Here is a 15,130-nt window from a genome sequence, read left to right as displayed (position 1 = left end):
GGAAAAAAAAAAGAAAAAAAGGAAAAGAAAACGAAAGTAAAAAAATATTGTTAATTCTTTCTTCACTACACTATCGCTTCCCCAATGGCCGAAATAGTTACATGCTTGCCGACCGGCCAAAAGTTCTTATCCGAGACGATTGAGCCACTTCATGCCCTTATTTGAGACAATTCAGCCACTTCATACTCTTATTTAAAATAAGATCCACTGCATGATTTTATTTAATAAAATAAAATAATTCAGGCCATTATTTGAAGTTTTCCCCCTAAACTAAGTAAACAATACCAATTCTAAATTTTTCTCATACCATTATATCTACTTGAGCACCCTCGCGTAAATCTTCATCAGATTTTGGTATATATTCTTATAAATTGAGTGAACTCGTCTCTGGCTCGTCTATTAGATTTTAGCTTTATCCAAATTCTTCAGACGCAGCACTTCTACAAAATCGTACCTGAGGAAGTTGGAGGTACTCTAATCTATAAGCAACTTCCAGGCTTATCCCAACCCTATCGTGAGGCTATGCCTTCAATCCATTAGTGAAGACATCATCTGATTTGAGGGTTTGACAATACTTCTACGAAATCATCCTTGGAAAAAATGGAGGTACTCCAATTTATAGTAAACTTGCATGCTGTAGTCATACTTACAAGTCATATCTCAACCCTCATACGAGGAGCTATCTTCACTCCATCACTCAAGCTATCACAAGAATTGACAATACTTCATAGGGGTGAGTAAATTGGACCGACCAGACTAGAAACCACCCACACCAGAGAGAAACGGTGGTCCAGTTCTTAGTTCTAGAGAGCGGCGGTTCGGTTTCCAATCCTTAAAATTGGAACCGACAGCTCGGTGCCGGTTCCCGATTCCAAAGGTACAGGACTGGACCAGATTAGTTGATTTTAATATTTTAAACGTGATGGCCTTAACCTCTTCCTCCTCTGCAAAAAGGAAAGGCCAGTAACCTCATTCCGACGCTACTTCTTTCTTTCTTCCTTCGAAAATATACAAAACATACATGACAGAGACAAAGAGAGAGATAAGGAGAGACAGATGCAGTGGACCACCCCCATTTGGTGAATGGAGTGTGAATGTTGCTCAAAAGTAATACTGGGAAATATCTCTCGCATTATAACAATTCGTTTAAAATTATCATCATAAACCCCTATGACATGTGCAATTCCTTATTTCACAGTCTCCTCCTATTTTCCTATGACCTGTGCAATTCCTTATTTCACAGTCTCCTCCTATTTGCTTCTTCTTTGAATCTAACCTGTGATAGGTTACCGGTCCTGTTGAATCGCCCGGGAGCCGGGATCACCGTTCCTATTCCCGATTCTTGAGGAAAACCAGACCGGACCAGGAACGGCTCACTCCTAATACTCTCAAAAATTCGGCCCTTGGGGAAAGGGAGGTGCTATTACTTCTCTCCCATTGCGAGGATTTTAAGAAAAGGAGGCAACTGAACTCTCTTCCAGTAAAACATGAAAAGAAAACGATACAACAGTCAAAAGAATAAGAATCATCCATAACATTCTTTCCTTATTCAGTTTGCATCCTTGACTTATCGAAATAATCATTTTGTACGCTGAGATAAAGTCATAGGAAATATTATTCAAAAAATCATAAACATATTGTACTTTTACAAATTCAGTCCTAAAATTTTTAACTTTGTCAATTGAGTCCTAAATATTTTCACAATTTATTTATTGAGTTCATCCATTCAATTTTGACCGGAAATCGCTAACGTGGACGCTGGCCATCCTAAGTAGCACGGTGGCGCTAACATGAACAATTTTTTAGAATTTTTCCTTTTCCTTCTTTTCTTTCCTTTTCTTTATTTTTTTTCTTTATGTGGCCGTCGAGGTCGTTGAGCTAGCAAGGGCCAGGATGCCCTCTGTACCATAGGCAAGGGCTGTAGAGAGGGCATCACAGCCCTCATCCGTGGCCAGGATAGTCTAGGCAAGGCCATCCTCTCTAACCATAGTAAGAAAAAGAAAAGAAAAAAAAATTAATAAAATTTTTGAAAATTATTAAAATATTATCAGAAATTATCCACGTCAGCGCTGGCCATGCCACGTGAGATGGGCGGCATCCACACTAGCAATTTCCTGCCAAAATAGGCCGAATAGACTAAATTGGCAAAAAGGAAAAAGGTTTAGGACTCAATAGATATAATTAAAAAGTTTAGAACTGAACTAGTAAAAGTGCAATGGATTTACGACTTTTGGGACAATTTTTCCTAAATTCATATGCTTCAAAATCTTGGGTCTGAACAGCTATGTAAAACGAACAAGGCAAAGTTTGGTTTTTCCCTGAGAAAAGCATATTAATTTTGATATTAGCGAAACTATTGGATGAAAAATGTAACTAATGGGAAATTTGAGGATCACTTTCGTAGTTCTAAGATACTATACAGCACGTATGAATGACAGATTGAACACTGAACGGAAAGAATTTTGAGCTTGGCGCAAACAAGAAGAAAGTTAAGGTTACTGCAAGAAAGAAAATGGAACTAGGAAATGGTTGAAAGTAAGTATGACTCAGGTACCATACTAAATGATTCAGCTTAGAAATCAAAAGGGTTATTCAAGTGGTAAGCGTGTTCATTTTTCTCGTTTATGAAGAATTTGAATCGCCATACTTGCCGCATTCTTTTGAGACCACTCCAAAGAACATAGACCTACTTGTCTCGAATGATTATCTAGTCGATACACGTGGCATAAGATGATTGTCGCACATGGTAAGAATTAGTTGGATGTTGAAAAATATTATGGACATCGCACTGGGAGTTGAATAATAATGTAATCCTGAAATTTAGGTTCCGTTTGTTTTACCAAAAATAATTCATTTGAAAAATATTTTTTAAAAATAATCATTTGTATTTCTTGTAAAAATAAATAAACAAATATTTTCATTAGATCAATTAGACATAAATTGTCCCTTTCTTGGTGATCCTGAAATGGAAACATAAACCGAGCACGGCAGAAATCTAGAGGACAGAGACGTGTTGACATTTTGATTTCGCTTTGAGGTAATAGGATTACGGAAAGCTACCTCTAAGAAGATATGCGCCGCCACTAAATTTTATTTTCTTGGGTCACTTAATTAATTGTGGTAAACCATAGCATATGAACAATAAATTTAAAAAAAAAAAGACAGGAAAAATTAATTAAAAAATTCACGTCAACCCTGATATTGCCACGTAAGATGGCCGGTGGACATCTCGCATCCAAATCATCAATTTTCGGTCAAAATTGGCTAGATGAACTCAATGGACAATATTTGAAAAGAGATATGACTCAATTGGTAAGATTTAAAAAGTTATGTGACTCAATTGGTATAATTGCAATTTTTTCATGCGTACGCATATATGCATGTTTAAAGTATTCCTTCTCCAGTCAACCGTTACAAGAACCGAGTACAAACCCAGTTGAGGCCGTTTAAAACCCAGGACGCGGTCCGTAGAGAGGTCCTCCCAAATATCCTCCGGGACAGGAAGAGACATCCCTGCACCAATTCACTAACTTCTGGTTTCAAATGTGGCTAGCAAAATCTCTCTAGAACAAGGAAATGCAAAGCTGATTTCCCTTCATTAGGAAGCCATCATGCACACGATAATCATCACCAGGTTGCTTTTGTTGTAATCACTCCCAGATTTCTAAATAATCGTCATCGCTTTGTTACAATTCCGGCAAACATTTGAAACCCTCAACCTCTCTGAGATAAAGGTTGCCCGCCTACTGAGAGCATTTGCAACTCAGCTCGGCACGCCAGACTTGTGCATTCACTTATACAGGAATATCTGTCGGAACAAAGTATACCGACACAGATTCATGTCACTGCTAGTCCGCTTTTGGTCGCTCAGATACTTTTGCCCCTCTGGACCGAAATACAAAATAAACTCTCTCCCAATCAATAGTAATGCTTCCACTGCTTTAACGCCGGCAAGACAACATAGAGCTCCTTGTCATACGTCCGATAAATCACGGAAAAGAAGATTATCTACTAAATCATAGAGATATTACCTTAAATCTATTTAAAAAAATTATTCAGGAAGAAATAGCACCATATGTTCTATGCATAGGGAAACAAAGTAAAATTCCAAATTAGATGATCCTCTAGTCTGCATAATTCTCCTCCTCCGGGATAACTCGACTTGGAAGAGTTGTATAGACTGCACCAATCTATGCCAGTTAGGGAAAACTCGGCCCTTGAATTCTCAAGTGCTGGAGAACGATTCTACTTTTCCATGTTAACTCGTCATAATGATCCGCACACTTTCCCCCAAAAGGAAGTTTCTAAATTAAAACTTTGTACTTGATTCTTCGAAGTTCTGCGGTAACAGAAAATCTTTCATGTGAGCTCAAAGCTCCTTCACCATGGTTTGGGTCTTCAACGTCAACTTAAACCCTTAGTCCAGCTATCACATCAGTTCACATAACCATGTCATTTTGCAAAAACCACAAGTGTTATTACAAGCAAGATTACACACGAACATAAGAGGCGAGTCTTCTGGCATTCCCAAAACACAACTCAACTTCAGATCACCTGATCAACCTGCTTGATTTATTGCGTCTAGATGCATAGAAGCACCAGAAATATCAAGCATAATACAGCACAACTTCACATATGATCACATCCATGCCACGATCTTTTTTCCTTCATGCGCTTAAAACGTGAGCATCGATGTCCTTGGTCATGTCGATGAAGAAGGCCATGTACTTGTCGGGGTTAGGGTCGCTCGCCTTGTACTTCTCGTATTCGATGCTCAGCTTAGCCACACTGCCCTGCTCCTTCGGGACTAGTTTGCATGCCGGCTTGAAGACCTTCCACGCATCAAAGACGTGGCCCTCAGTGCCGTGCAGGGTGAACGACATGTTGTCATCATCAAACTCGACCTTCTCCTTGAACACTTCGGATTTCCCATCTATACAATTGCACAGGCGAAAAAAGAAGGTTTGCGTTAGGCGGGGTCATCAAATTTAATTTTCATGACAACATGGAATAAAATTCATAATAAGAGAGACCAGATTGAATGAATTACCAACGGTATAATTCCAAATCTTGATAGCTCCATGCTGATCCCAGTCACCTTCATGAACTTTCACTCCTTGAATGTTTTTGGAGGTGGCGGTGGGCAATTTGTGGGTTTCACTCCTCCAAACCTTGAAGAATTTATCCGCTGGTGATTTCAGGTCGACTTCAGCTTCCAGTTTTCCACGCAAATTAGCCATGTTGGCACAAATATGGAGACACCAAAATCACCAAATTTGTTAGAACACTGGCTTGTGCTGAGAAACAAGTAGGGCGAGTTGTTTCTTATATTGACTTTGGCGTTCATTTTCTTCTCTACTTCAGGTCCCACACATCATGATTCACGTGGTCCTTGATATGTTTCCTAATTATACCCACCAGTCAAATGTCATTGGCAATTGTTTATAAAATGTATTTTAGTCCAATAAAAAGATATGCCTGAACAATTATGGCTGTGGCCTGTTAATAATAGAAGCAATCCAAGACATATTTATTCCGGACATTAACAATAAATCATTGTTTTAAACTTTCGAAGCATAGATGGGTCTAACCAAATAAATTGATAGGCTCAAAGGCGGACTCTTGATGGATGTAGTGTAAGGTGGAGCACTTAGTTTGGCCCAATAACTCATTGGTTCAAGTTTCGGAGCAGAGACGAATATAACTAGATGTATGGATGGATTCAAAGTTGGGCTCTCTTTTCGCCGTCTTCTAAGTGAAGGTATTGAACTTCTTCTATGCTTCTAATATGTTAAACATTGGTCTCTGTGCTATATATATTAAGACTGATCCGCAAAATTTTGTATGTTAAGTGACATAACAAAGTAAAAGTGAACATTTAATCTAGTGGGCCATTATGGCTTGATAAAAATCCTGTCACGTTGCTTAGGGGAAAATTGTACGACGGCCATCTAGTTCTAAATTTTTCAATTGCGTCAACGTAGTTGTAAACATTTTGACAATTTGGCAATATAGTCATTCCTGTCAATTTTCATCAGAAATGATTGACGTGACCATCCAATCAGCATCGGCCATCCTACATGGCCTAATCAGCATTAACAAAGATGGTTTTCCTAAAAATTTTGAGTTTCTTTTTCCTTTTCATTTTTGCCAATGGCCAATGACCTGCTACAAGCGAGTCGTACCCTTGCCAATGGCCATCGATGGCCTGCATCTAGTGGTTGCCCAGGGTTGCTAGGCCCTCGATGGCCAGACCGGAGAGAGAGAGAGAGAGAGAGAGAGAGAGAGAGAGAGAGAGAGAGAGAGAGAGAGAGAGAGAGAGAGAGAGAGAGAGAGAGAGAGAGAGAGAGAGAGTAATTAATTAAATGAAAATCAAAAAATTCATAAAGTATTTTTAAAAAATTATAAATACTATCCACGTCAACGATAAATCGTGCAACGTGGGATGATTAACGTCCACGTCAATGATTTTCAGACAAAATTTCCTAGAAGGACTATATTTGCACATTATTAAAAGGTTTTGGAATAAATTGGCATAATGAAAAGGTTTAGGACTGAATTGACATTCGTACAATAGGTTTAGGATTTTTTGTTAATTTTCCCATCTCTTGTTATACAATTTTATTATATAGTCTAGGTATACTTAGCCTTTCTCTATAAATACTACCATCTGCATATTTGGGTTGGTATCTTCGAAATATTCTACATACACAACAATTCTTTTTCTTTATGGCATATACACACGAGCTTTTGAAAAATATGGATATTCGACATGTATGGTTATTTGATTATCAGGCAGCATTATTAACATTATCACTGTTGCCATAATAGATTGCTCGAATCTGTATGTTCACAAGCAATCATTTTATATATATTTCAAATAATTCATATATCACAGAAATAAATGAACCGAACTCAACTTTGAAAGATTAGATTCTTATCAAAAGAATCCTAACCCACTCTAATCACATTTCTCTACGCTTTCAGCGCCTAACACCAAATCCCCATATCTCTCTCTCTCTCTCTCTCTCTCTCTCTCTCTCTCTCTCTCTCTCTCTCTCTCTCTCTCTCTCTCTCTCTCTCTCTCTCTCTCTCTCTCTCTCGTCATCAAGATCTAGCCATAAGATCTCAAAGTCGGCTCCTAGAGAGGGAGAGGAAGAGAGAGAGGGGAGGGGAGAAGAGTTGGTGGTGGCGTTTGGTTGGAATTTGATTGTTTGTGTCCAAAACAAATAATGTGGTGGGCTTATGTCACGAATTATAAAAACGGGACAAAAGATCTGCATCTATTCCTTTAGGCTTTGTTTGGGAATTGAGGGAAAATGGAGGTGATGAAAAATGCGGAAGTTTAAAATTTCACAAACGAGATAAATAGTCCCTGAACTTTTAATTTATTCAATACGATCCACCTATTACTAGATATTCAATTTAGGCGCTAAACTATATGAAAAATGTTCAATTTTGTCATCTCATTAATTCAATTTAATGGAGTATGCTTATGTGTCTTTCAATTCGTTCAATTTAACCGGTGGACAACTAGAGAATCTTTACATGGTATTTATCCAAGTAAGATATTTATCCCAAATTAGGATATAAGAGTCAACATCATCCAATAACATTGGATATGTTAACGCCATAGTTTTATTTCCTTTTCTAAAGAGATAGATAAAAAAGATGGACTCGTTATTTTTTAAAATCTAGCTCGGCATGTAATAATCAACGTCATCAAATAATGTCTAATTTCCCATTCTACATTGAACATTTATCAAAAATTTAGGGACTAATTGAACAAATTAAAAGTTTGTAAAAGCTATTGCACATTCACATAAAGTTTATGGACCATTGTATTGTCTTCTCTTAAAATTTTAGTTAGGAGAGAGAGTATGGAAAATTTTTAAAAATAAATAGTTGAAGATTTTTACTTTCTTGAAAATATTTTCCATTTCAAATTTTTACAATACGTCGATAATTTATTGAAAGTCAGGACAACTAGGAAAGAGACCCACTGTGCTTCCAAATCTTGTAGAATTTCTCAAGCTGGCGATTTCAGTTCCCCTTCCCTCTCCGATTTACCAGACAATGCAAATTTTGGTTTTTCGAAACAATGGGTTAACTAAAGTTCGAAAAATGTAGGTTTATGTACAAACAAATCAGCATGGATGTACTTCATTTGTATAGATGGACCTGGGATTTTCATGAGAAAATTATCAGTTCAGTCTTAAATTTATTATATGATTATCAATCCAGTTTTAGACTTTTCAATTTAAGTATTTTGCCAATTTCCATTTGGCAATCCATAAAGTATCTACGTCAACATGCCACATAGAACAACTGACAATGATTGAATGTCACGTTAGCAATTCTAGCAATAATTGGCCAAAATTCAATTTCACGCAAAAATCTAGGACTTTACTACAAAATTAAAAAGTTTATGACAGAATTGACATGCACAAAATAATTTTAAGACTGATTGGATAATTATTCAGATTTTTTTAAGATATGTTTTCCAGAGGGTCATGCAAGACAAGATTCACGTGATCCTTGGTAGCCGTCTTGATGTTTTAGTCAACCAATCTTCATCTACTAACTAATCCGTGGATTGAATGAGCATGCGCACCGCAAAAACCAAATCTCTATTTATATTAATAGCTCATTGATTTTCGCGAATCATACAAATTTATTGACATAGTATTTAGATAATTGTATAGATTCGCGAATCACCTAATACCCAAAAAAAAACTCCAACTTTAACATTTGTGATAATTATATCAAAAACTTTTTTTTCCTCATAAAAAAACCCCTAACTTTTACTTTTGTCCCAATTCCGATCTAATACTAAAAAAAAACCCTAAACTTTAGCATTTATCCTAATTATATGCAAAACTTTCTTTTTGTCTCATAAAAAACCCCAACTTTTGTTTTTTTTCCCAATTCTACCACCGTCGGCCTTACGTCCGTAATCACCGTTAGTTAAACCTATATAGCTCGAATTTTCTCTCCAAACTTACCAATGAATCTTTGAAATTTAGAAACAGTAGGTTTTCGGGACAATGAGATTTTTGATTATTCGTCCAAATATTTCCATGTCTAGCCATTCTTTAGGCTATTGAGTGTCAAAAAGAATACGAAACGCGCCGTTTTGAGTAAATTTGTATCTTCAAGTAATATGTAGGGGAAGCAAACAACAGAAGAGAAATTCGGGGGTTCTTTCATGTCACCTTTGCTAAGGTGTAATTCATTAACAACATGAAAATACCACGTAGGATAAACAAATGGTGATTATAGAGTAAAGGCTAACCATCATAGAATTGGGACAAAAGTAAAAGTTGATATTTTTTTGGTACTATGCCGGTAGAATTAGGAGAAAAGTAAAAGTTTGGGGTAGAATTGAGACAAAAGTAAAAGTTGAAGATTTTTTATAAGACAAAATAAAATTTTAGATATAATGATTACAAATGCTAAAATTGGAGTTTATATGGGTATGGGCCTTAACGAATTTATCAACCTCGCACATTGTCCAAATCTTTCGCCAACAAAAGACAACAATCCTTATCTTAAACCCAATACTCAGAGAGATCATCTTAAAGTGATAAAAACCCATCCTTAAACAACTCAGAAAATTTGATTAAAAAAGCAACTCAGAAAAGAAACTTTCAAAAATGTAAATATGTACATCCATCACACAAATATATGGGGAAAATTATCCAAGAAGTCCTAAACCTATTGTTTTTTTTTTTTTTTTTGTGAATTTAGTCTTAAATCTTTAGTTTTATCAATTGGGTCCTAAACTTTTTTAGATTTTTTCAATGAGTCCATCCGATTTTGCCGAACATTGCTAACGTGAACATTTTTAATGATATTTTAAAATATCATCGCGGATGCGAGGACTAGGCATGCAGGGAAAAGAGAGAAAAAAAAAACCGAGGAAGAAAGGGCAGAGCAAATCGGAGCAATCAACGAGCCGGGGACTGGGTATGGACGGAGCCTCTGTGCCCACTTCGGAACAGAAGTTCTAAGCTTCAAAACGACTCGGACATTGGGGGCTCTTCATTTCAGGGTCTCCAATTGCTGATACCTGATACCCATCTGACGAAATCATCCGTCAGAAATAGTAGCAGAAGAAGAAGTAAGAGCAGCAACCACGAAGGACCCGGCAACCTCGCTGGTCACTTTAAGAAAAAAGGCAAAAGAAAGGAAAAATGAAAAACAAACGAAAAGTTCGAAAATATTAACATATTGTTAAAAATTATTCATGCCAATGCCGGCCGTGCCATGTAGAATGACCGCGTCCACGGCAGTAATTTCCAACTAAAATTGATCAAATAGACTCAGTTGGCAAAACGTGAAAATGTTTAACACTTAATTGAAAAAATTATTTAGGACTAAATTGTCAAAAATATAATATGTTTATGACTTTTTGGATAATTTTATCCAAACATATGCATGTGTAAAATTGTTCTCATGGCCAGAGGAGAAAAAAAAAAAAGAATGTGGAAGTTGTGTGACCATTATCATATCATCTCGAAGCACTCAAAAGCAACTAAACTCGCCAATAAAAGAACAATCTAGCTTGCAAAGAAACTACTTTGCGTGAAAACAAAGGAATTCTCTCTCGAAATGTATTATGACTAAGGATGAAGAAGCTTTTTGTTCTCCAAACGATCCACTTATTCGTGATAGGAAAAATTGTTGCCTAAAAAAAATATATATTAAAAATAAAAAAAAAAGAGTATCTTATCCATATCACAAAATAACAGCGCAATTCAAAATTTATATCTCTAAAAAGTGGATTTCCTAAACTAAGAAAACCATAGCAATTCCAAAATTTTCTTATATCTTTGTATCTTCTTAAGCACAGCCCACATAAATCTTCATCAGATCTTGGTGTACAATATAAATATTTTTAAATATATTATTTTTTATTTTCTTTTTCATTTTTTCTTCTTTTCTTTTTCTTTCGTTTTTTTCCCCTCTACTATCTTCTTCCCCTGTTCTGCTTCCTCCTTGTTAAGATGACGATGACCATGAACGATCTCGCTAGAACAGTTTCGTCTCATGACTGAGAAGTTGATCCAGAGGCAACGGGCCTCCGGCGAAGGTCGCCTTCGTGACCGCTGGCGAGGGTGAGCCTCGCCATGGCTACACAAGATCCGTCAAGGCACGAGGTCGAGTCTCACCAGATCCGGCTAGCAAAGCATGGCCTCGCGCGGCCACGGCGAGGGTATTAGTACCAGATGCCCGAGGATGAAGGAGCCACCGCGAGGGAGAGATGGGAGGATGACGACAACGAAAGCGAAGGAAGAGAGGGGTGTTTCAGCCCGCCTCGCCCGACGACGGCTAGATCGAGCCTCGCCGGATCTGGGCTAGTGAGGCTCGGCCTCGCACGGCCACGGTGAGGCTCCGGACTTGTCCGATTTGCCGATACCAGATGCCTAAGGATGAAGGAGGCACCGCGAGGGAGAGATGGGAGGACGATCGCGGGGTCGACGCCGAACAGCGTCCACGTTAGCATCTGCCGGTCAAAATTAGCCGAATTGACTGAATTGACATAATTGCAAAAGGTTTAAGACTGAATTGGCAACAAAAAAAAAAATTTTAGAATTGAATTAGCACAATTACAGTAGGTTTAGGACTATTTTGGTAATTTTCTCCATTTCTCAACCATAACACGAGTAGATATCTTCACTCCATCAATCAAGAATTGACAAAACTTCTACAAATTCGTCCCTTGGGAGAAGGAGGTACCGCTACTTCTATCCCATTGCGAGAATTTTAAGAGAAGAAGCTAAGCTTGGCAACTGAAAACTCTCTTTTAGCGAAACTGGAAAAGAAAACGATGCAACAATACGTTGTGCATCCTGAGATCATAGAAAGGAAAATAAAGGAAAATAAAGGAATTCCCTCTCTGAGTGTTTAAGTAAACGCGTTCGAAGTGCAACCAGGTATTAAGCTCTTAAATGGATTGGAAATCGTGAACATTCATCTATGGAGGGATCAAATCAAAGCATGTACTAGCCTCCCTATAACTATATCATTTTTCAAAAACCGCAAGTTTTATTGCAAGCACTATTGCACACGAACATAATACACGATGCTGATACTTCACATCACCTCATCAACTAGCTCGATTTATTGGGTCTAGATGCATGGAAGCACTAGAAATATCAAGCATAATACAGCACAACTTCACACATGATCACAGTCATGCCGTGATCTTTTTCCTTCATGCGCTTAAAACGTGAGCATCGATGTCCTTGGTCATGGCGATTAACACAGCCATGTACTTGTCGGGGTTAGGGTCGCTCGCCTTTTTCTTCTCATACTCAATGCTCAGCTTAGCCAGACTGCCTCGCTGCTTGGGGACGAGCTTGCACCCCGCCTTGAAGACCTTATACGTGTCAAAGATGTGGCCCTCGATGCCGTTCAGGGTGACCGACATGTTGTCATCATCAAACTCGACCTTCTCTTTGAACACTTCGGACTTCCCATCTATATAATTGCACCGGCGAAAAAAGAAGGTTTAAGTTAGGCAGGGTCATCATTTACTTTCTACGACAAACAAGGAATAAAATTGATAATTAGAGAGACCAGATTGAATGAATTACCAACGGTGTAGTTCCAAATCTTGATAGCTCCATGCTGATCCCAGTCACCTTCATGAACTTTAATTCCTTGAATGTTTTTGGAGGTGACAGTAGGCATTTTGTGGCTTTCGCTCCTCCAAACCTTGAAGAATTTGTCAGCTGGTGATCTCAGTTCGACATCAGCCTCTAGTTTTCCACGCAAATTAGCCATGTTGGCACAAATGGTGAGAAGCCAAAGTTCACCAAGTTTGTTAGAAAACTGGTTTGGGTTGAGAAAAAAGTAGTGTGGCTTGTCTCTTATGTACTAACTTTGGCGTTCTTTTGCGTCTCCACTTCAGGTCCCACACATCATGATTCACGTGGTCCTTGATATGTTTACTAATTATATTTGCCTGTCAAATTGCTATTAGCAATTAATTTGGCTCAATAAATCATTGGCTTAAGCTTTCGAAGGTGGAGGTGGGTCAAACTAGATAACTTAATAGGCTTAGAGTTAGGATCTCACAAGATTTGGCATAAATTGGAGCAATTAGTTTAGCCGAATAGCTCATCGGTTCAAGCCTTCGGAGCGGAGACAGGTCTAACTAGATGTACTGATGTGTTCAAAGTTGGGTTCTCTCTTCGCCATCTCTCCAGATAAATGCATCGAGTTTCTTTTGTGCATAACAATTGTTTTACTCCAATCTCGATACTAATTATACGAAGATTGTTCTACAAAGTTTTGTATTCTAAGTGGCATGACAGAGTGCAAGTAAGAATTTACTCGAGTGGGTCATTGTCAAGTCCCAATAATAACCTGTCACGTCGATTAGTATGCAAGTTTGTGATATAGTCTCGGTATACTTAGCTTTTCTCTACAGATATTACCATCCGCATAATTTGGTTGATTTTTTTTTTTTTTAAATATGATACATACACTTAATATGTCTTTTCCGTATGGCACATACACTCGAGCTTCTTAAAAAATATGGGTATTCAACGCATATGGTTATCTTATTGTGGGCAGCAATATTAACATTGCTGCCTTGACAGATTGCTTGAATTTGTGTGTTCACAAAGGTAACCCTTAGTGAACTCAACTTAGGAAAACTAAATTCTATCAAAAGAGCCCTAACCCACATCTCTCTACACTTTCTGCCCTTTAACACCAAATCCCCATCTCTCTCTCTCTCTCTCTCTCTCTCTCTCTCTCTCTCTCTCTCTCTCTCCAATCGCCCTCTATCTTGTCACCTTTAACCAGCTAATGATTGAGGCAACAGTTTATACAGGAGCCACCCTCCTTCCGATCTAGCCTCGTCGTCAAGATATAGCCAAGATATTGACGGTGACGGTCAGATCTCAACGAAAGTCTCGAAGTTAGCTCCTAAAGGGGGAGAGGAAGGAAGAGTGGGGAATTTGATTGTTTGTGTCCAAAACCAAATAATCAGTATGTCACGAATCAAAAGAACGCGATAAAAGACCTGCAACTATTCCTTCAGGCTTTGTTTGGGAATTGAGGGAAAAGGGAGGTGATGAAAATTGGGTGAAAAAGTTTCAGAAGTTTAAAATTTTAATGAGGAGGGAAATTTTAAAAAAAGTTATTTGAAGATTGTTAGTTTCTTAGAATGTTTCTTTTTCAATTTTTTCGATACTTCGATATTGATTGAGATTCCAGATAAATAGGAAAGCCACACCACAATTGACAGAGACAGACTTAACCGATACTAGCACGGTTGAGCAACAGAAGTCATCAATGAAAAAAAGGCTCGACAACTTAAAGAGAATTGGCAACTCGCCAAAGAAGTTATTGATAACAAATATAATTAGAACCTGTGCTAGGAATGAAGTCATCAACATCAACATGTAATTGCCGAGTAGCAGTATTTTCGAATGTGTAACTTCTTTCAAATAATCGTTACTAGATAATAGGTAAATGCTGGATGGTTATGTTTAGTGTCTATATTTTATGATTTTTTGTAATTTCTAGTGTTTCTGTAACTTCTTGTAGACACAAATTGGATTAGAAAATTATTTATTTTGAATTTAGGATCATCAAGTTATCTTTTTTATTTTATTTAATTACCGTTTGTAACTACCGGCTTTAAATAGCCACATACTCTTATAAATCCCCCAATCTATGATAGAACTCAGTGTTAGTTGCAAATTTATTTCTATCTTTACTTGTACAATTTAAATGGCTTGCTACAACTGCCTCAAGTTTTCGTATTTGTAAGTTTCTTGTCATTTACTTTCTCCAAAATGAACAAAAGACCTTTCACGTCCTTTGTCGATTCAGACACTAGAAAGAGCTCTTCTTTATGTTAGGGGGCACTAAAATAAGCCATCGATCAAATTCGGTTATCCTATCCCGCCGCTAAGATGTCCAGTATTTGAAAGGTATCCATCGTCAATTGAATTCCAATGAAACATCTTTTTGATACACCAACTGGACCATATTTTGTTGATTCAAGGAGACTACGATGGCAAAAACCAGAAATCAACAAGAGTCTAATAATGATATTGGCAATAACCATGTGCCATAAACTGGAGATGAAGTTGCTGTGCACTCT

At 37.6% G+C, this 15,130-nt stretch overlaps 2 protein-coding genes across 2 annotated transcripts; both read right to left on the bottom strand.

Annotated features, from left to right (window-relative positions):
• Positions 1–4,436: 4,436 nt before the first annotated feature.
• Positions 4,437–5,312, bottom strand: LOC115739930 (MLP-like protein 328). The gene is made up of 2 exons (XM_030673246.2): positions 5,051–5,312; positions 4,437–4,933 (listed from the first exon to the last, which is right to left on the bottom strand). Exons 1-2 carry the CDS (start codon positions 5,238–5,240, stop codon positions 4,668–4,670), a joined length of 456 nt encoding a protein of 151 aa, XP_030529106.1. The 5' UTR covers positions 5,241–5,312; the 3' UTR covers positions 4,437–4,667.
• Positions 4,437–12,834, bottom strand: LOC115739933 (MLP-like protein 328). Its single transcript, XM_030673250.2, has 3 exons — positions 12,603–12,834; positions 12,118–12,486; positions 4,437–4,563 (listed from the first exon to the last, which is right to left on the bottom strand). The coding sequence occupies exons 1-2, from the start codon at positions 12,790–12,792 to the stop codon at positions 12,221–12,223; spliced, it is 456 nt and encodes a 151-aa protein (XP_030529110.1). The 5' UTR covers positions 12,793–12,834; the 3' UTR covers positions 4,437–4,563; positions 12,118–12,220.
• Positions 12,835–15,130: the final 2,296 nt, after the last annotated feature.

This window comes from Rhodamnia argentea, chromosome 5 (assembly GCF_020921035.1).
Source record: "Rhodamnia argentea isolate NSW1041297 chromosome 5, ASM2092103v1, whole genome shotgun sequence".
Taxonomy (NCBI): Eukaryota; Viridiplantae; Streptophyta; class Magnoliopsida; order Myrtales; family Myrtaceae; genus Rhodamnia; species Rhodamnia argentea.
Note: the sequence above shows the minus strand (reverse complement) of the source record. Positions and strands in the feature narration are given on the sequence as shown.

Excerpts from the sequence above, each read along its gene's own strand:
- LOC115739933 (XM_030673250.2), bottom strand. The coding sequence starts at position 12,792 with ATGGCTAATTTGCGTGGAAAACTAGAGGCTGATGTCGAACTGAGATCA. Across the intron at positions 12,487-12,602 it reads GATTTGGAACTACACCGTTG|ATGGGAAGTCCGAAGTGTTC; the intron begins GTAATTCATTCA and ends GCAATTATATAG.
- LOC115739930 (XM_030673246.2), bottom strand. The coding sequence starts at position 5,240 with ATGGCTAATTTGCGTGGAAAACTGGAAGCTGAAGTCGACCTGAAATCA. Across the intron at positions 4,934-5,050 it reads GATTTGGAATTATACCGTTG|ATGGGAAATCCGAAGTGTTC; the intron begins GTAATTCATTCA and ends GCAATTGTATAG.